Consider the following 5,000-nt stretch of genomic DNA (forward strand, 5'->3'; position numbering starts at 1 on the left):
TCATCATCATAACGAGCCCTCCCCCCCCCCCACCCCCACCCCCGCCCCCCCCCCTCCACACACACACACACACCACCCCCAGATCGACGTACAGATTTCTGCAGAGAGTCGATGAAGTCCCTGGTGTCCTGATCCTCGCGGTAGTTGACGATGGCGTCGTTGAAGGCATCCTCCGGGAACACCGCGTTGCGCACGTCCTCCACGTAGTAGATGAGGAAGAAGACCACCGCCACTCCCAGCTCCAGGAACAGGAACAGGCTCAGCACGGCATGGTACTGAGAGAGAGAGAGAGAGACACAGTCACACACAGAGGGACACGCGGTCAGATGGGGAGGGAGGGTGTGTGTGTGTGTGGGGGGGGGGGGCGGGGCGGGCGGGGGACGACAGAGAGAGGGGGTGTGGGGGGTGAGGAGGGAGGAAGGGTGGGAGGGAAGGAGAGAGAGAAGAGAGAGAGAGAGAGACAGAGAGAGAGAGAGAGCTCAGAACTCGAAACGTTTTTAGTCAAGGATGAGAGAGAGATATATATATAGAGAGAGAGAGACAGAGACAGAGAGACAGAGAGATGATGGATCAAGAAAGAAAGGAAGGAAGGAAGGAAGGAAGGAAGAAATGTAAGAAGGAAGGAAGGAAGATGAGAGAGAAACACGATTAACACGGCGTGGTACTGAAAGCCACAAAGCATAAAGAGTGATACAGAGATGGAGAGGGGGGCGGGGAGAGAGGGGGAGAGAGGGGGGTGGAAAAAGAAAGAAAGAAAGAAAGAAAGAGAGAGAGAGAAAAAAAAAGAAAGAAAGAAAGGATTTACAATGAGGGGGGAGGCGAAGGGGGTTGAGGTACACGTGGGTATTCTGCTTTGCAAAATGGGTGACAAAGACGTATATCTTTTTCTTCATCCACCAAAATACACACACACACACACACACACACACACACACAGAAAGAGAGACAGACAGACAGACAGACAGAGACAGACAGAAAGAGACAGAGGGACAGAGACAGACAGACAGAGAGACAGAGACAGAAAGACAGAGATAAAGAGACAGAGACAGACAGAGACGGAGACAGAGAGACAGACAGACAGAGAGACAGAGATAAAGAGACAGAGACAGACAGAGACGGAGACAGAGACAGAGAGACAGAGACGGAGACAGACAGACAGAGATACAGAGACAGACAGACAGAGAGGCAGACAGGCAGAGACAGTGGGACGGAGACAGAGACAGAGAGACAGAGACAGAGAGAACAACTGAGTGGGGGGGATTCAGATTCAGATTCAGATGGTTTATTCATTTTAGGCCCAGGCCCTTCATGAAGGGGAAAGTGAACAGACAATAATCATATCATTTAAGACATAAGCATCAAAACAATGCAGCTATAGATATATCAGGTTAATCAGGAACATTAAGAAGTGAGATTTTTCCTATATCTAAATGCTTTGTAGAAAAACAGAGACAAATAATTTTATTTCGCACAACATCATGGTCAGTACAAGACAACAATAGAACCAGTTTGAAGAGACAAGGTTGTCGATAGTATCTGGGTCGAATAAAAGTTTCTCTGACTGAGGTGGGGAGGGGGGGGGGAGGGAACAGGTGAAGGGATAGTGGAGGGAAGGGGGGGGGGGGGGCGGGGGACACGGTGGGATGGTGTGTGTAGCTAACACTGCTGGCACTGCTATAACAACACGCATCAGTACTGCTCAGACTCACCACTTTGAAGAGGATGACGATCTTCCTCATGGAACCCAAACAGAGCGACCTCAAAGGATGAACTTTGGACAGAGTGGGGAAGGATATGAGAAGTGGTGGTGGTGGTGTGTGTGTGTGTGTGGGGGGTGGTGGTGGAAGGGAGAGTGGAGGGAAGGGAGACAGAGTTGGAGGGGTGGGGGGGAAGAGTGGTGAAGATGACACTACTTGCACACTACTAACACAACATGAATCGCCACTGTCAGGAGGATGACGATCTTCCTCAAGGAGCCCAGACAGGCGAGAGACCTCAAAACGATGAACTTTGGACGCAGTGGGGGGCGGTGTCTGTGTGTGTGTCGGGGGGGGGGGGGGGGGGGGGGGGGGGGGGGAGGGAGGATGAGAAGATGGGGGGGGGTGTGTGTGAAGGGATAGGGGAGGGAAGGGGGACAAGGGGTGGCGTAGTTGACACAACTTGCACTGCTAAACTTCTTCTTCGTTCGTGGGCTGCAGCTCCCACGTTCGCTCGTATGTGCACGGGTGGGCTTTTACGTGTATGACCGTTTTTACCTCGCCATGTAACAGCTATACTTAGTTTTCGGTGGTTGTACAAGCTGGGTATGTTCTTATTTCCATAACCCACCGAACGCTGACATGGATTACAGGATCTTTAACGTGCATATTTGATCGTCTGCTTGTGTATACACTCACAGGAGGTTCAGGTACAAGCAGGTCAGCACATTTCGTTGACTTGGGAGATGGGGGAAAAAATCTCCACCCTTTAAACCACCAGGCTCCCTTAACGAAATTCGAAGCCGGGACCCTCAGATTGAAACTCCAACGCTTTAACCACTCGGCTATTTCGCCCGTCACTACTAAAGACAACATGCATCAGTAGTACTCAGGACTCACCACTTTCAGGAAGGTGACGGGCGCAGTAGCCGAGTGGTTAAAGCGCTGGACTTTCAATCTGAGGGTCCTGGGTTCGAATCTGGGTGCACCTGGTGGGTAAAGGGTGGAGATTTTTCCGATCTCCCAGGTCAACATATGTGCAGACCTGCTAGTGCCTGTACCCCCTTCGTGTGTATGCGCACGCAGCAGCAAGATCAAATACGCACGTTAAAGATCCTGTAATCCATGTCAGCGTTCGGTGGGTTATGGAAATAAGAATATACCCAGCATGCACACCCCCGAAAACGGAGTATGTCTGCATACATGGCGGGGTAAATAAATAAAAAAACGGTCATACACGTAAAATGTTACATGTCTGTCTGAGTGTGTAAGCGTGTGCGTCTGGAATCTGATTGAATGACACAGGAAACGAATGATAAGCGCCCAGTGGCAGCCGTCAGTCGGCTCTACCCAGGTAGGCAGCCTGTGGTGCAAATGTCCTCGTGTATGTAAACCGCTTAGAGCTTGGTCTCTGACCGAGGATAGGCGCTATATAAGTATCCACATCAATCAATCAATCCCTGAAGGAAGCCCTGGCAGCTTTGGATGAACAACTTTGGACGGAGTGGGGAGATAGATAGATGAGAATTGGTGGGGTGGGGTGGGGTGGGGTGGTGAGGCGGTGAGGGGGTGGGTGTGGGGGTAGGGTGAAGGGATAGGGAAGAGAAAGGGGGACACAGGGTGATGGTGGGGTGTGTGTAACTGACGCTCCTTGCACACTACTACTATAACAGTACGCCTCAGTACCCCCGTGACTCACCACCTTCAGGAGGGTGACGACCTCCCTGAGGGAGCCCAGGCAGCCGAGGAAGGCGAGGACAAAGACGATGCAGCCCACCAGGCACATGTCGCAGGCTGGGTCCAGGAAGAAGTCCAGGGCGCTGTGCACCACCTTCTCCTTCAGCACCAGGATGTACGTGCCGATCGCCGTCAGGGCCAGACCCACCAGCTGTTGGTGTTACAGTGCAGTACACAGGTCATGGTGTGTGTGTGTGTGTGTGTGTGTGTGTGTGATGTGTTTGTGTTGTGTGTTGTGTAGTGTGTTTGAGGTGTGTGTTGTGTATATGTGTGTGTGTATGTGTTTGTGGTGTGTGTTGTGTATGTGTGTGTGTTCGTGGTGTGTGTTGTGTATGTGTGTGTGTGTGTGTGTGTGTGTGTGTGTGTGTGTGTGTGTGTGTGTGTGTTTGTATGTGTGTGTGTTTGTGGTGTGTGAGTGTGTTTGTGGTGTGTGTTGTGTATATGTGTGTGTGTATGTGTTTGTGGTGTGTGTGTGTGTGTGTGTGTGTGTGTGTTTGTGGTGTGTGATGTGTATGTGTGTGTGTTTGTGGTGTGCGAGTGTGTTTGAGGTGTGTGTTGTGTATATGTGTGTGTGTGTGTGTATGCGTGTCTGTTGTGTATGTGTGTGTGTTTGTGGTGTGTGTGTGTGTGTGTGTGTGTGTGTGTGTGTGTGTGTGTGTGTGTGTGTGTGTGTGTGTATACACACAAACAACCCCAACCCCACAAACCTCTACCAACACTCATTCTCACCCATCCACCCTTCTCCTTACCTTTCCCCTATGTCTCCCCAACACAAACACAACACACACACACACAGACACAAACGCACACTCACACACACACACACACACACACACACACCATTCTAACCCCTTCGTAACCCTCTACTGATCCTTTACTATCTCAACCCCCTACATCTCTACCCTTCCCAGAACCCCACCCCCCACCTCTCAACCCACCCATCCCGAAGAAGAGGGTGCATTTGGTACAGATGCCCACTTAGCGAACAAATCCCCATAAAACAACAACAACAACAACAACAACCCCTCACAACCACATTGAAATTCTCGAAGAAGAGGGTGTATTTGGTACAGATGCCCACTTAGCGAACAAATCCCCATAAAACAACAACAACAACAACAACAAAAACAACTACAACTACTCACAACCAGAATGAAATTCTCGAAGAAGAGGATGTATTTGGTACAGATGCCCACTTTGCGAACAAATCCCCATAAAACAACAACAACAATAACAACAACAACAAAAACAACAACAACTACTCACAACCAGAATGAAATTCTCGAAGAAGAGGATGTATTTAGGTACAGATGCCCACTTCGCTCCTCTTGTCCATGGCTCTCTGGCGACGGAGGCGGAGAGTGAATCTTCCAGGAGACCTGTTAGACCTCTGTTGGGCTTCGTTACCCGCTCTGACATCTCTCCCTTCTCCTCTCTGCTGCTGCTGCTTCTGCTGCTGCTGCTGCTGCTGTAGTTGCCGTGGTTGCAGTTGTTGCGGTTGTGGTAGTGGTGGCAGTTGTCGCTGTGGTGGTTGTGGTTGTGGTTGTGGTTGTGGTAGTGGTGGAT

The 5,000-nt window shown here is 50.5% G+C and overlaps 1 protein-coding gene across 4 annotated transcripts in view; it reads right to left on the reverse strand.

The window, feature by feature from the left end:
* The window catches only part of LOC143298514 (tetraspanin-33-like), a 35,708-nt gene that overhangs the window by 9,377 nt on the left and 21,331 nt on the right, over positions 1-5,000 (reverse strand). For all 4 annotated transcript variants that reach the window (XM_076611365.1, XM_076611381.1, XM_076611390.1 and 1 more), the window contains exons 2-4: positions 4,701-5,000; positions 3,397-3,585; positions 93-275 (exon numbers count right to left, since the gene is read on the reverse strand). The exon at positions 4,701-5,000 is cut by the window's right edge and continues 597 nt beyond it. In XM_076611365.1, the coding sequence (XP_076467480.1) occupies positions 93-275; positions 3,397-3,585; positions 4,701-4,853 (525 nt within the window). In that variant the 5' untranslated portion in view covers positions 4,854-5,000. The remainder of the gene's footprint in view (positions 1-92; positions 276-3,396; positions 3,586-4,700) is intronic.

This window comes from Babylonia areolata, chromosome 2, assembly GCF_041734735.1.
Source record: "Babylonia areolata isolate BAREFJ2019XMU chromosome 2, ASM4173473v1, whole genome shotgun sequence".
NCBI classification, from domain to species: Eukaryota; Metazoa; Mollusca; class Gastropoda; order Neogastropoda; family Buccinidae; genus Babylonia; species Babylonia areolata.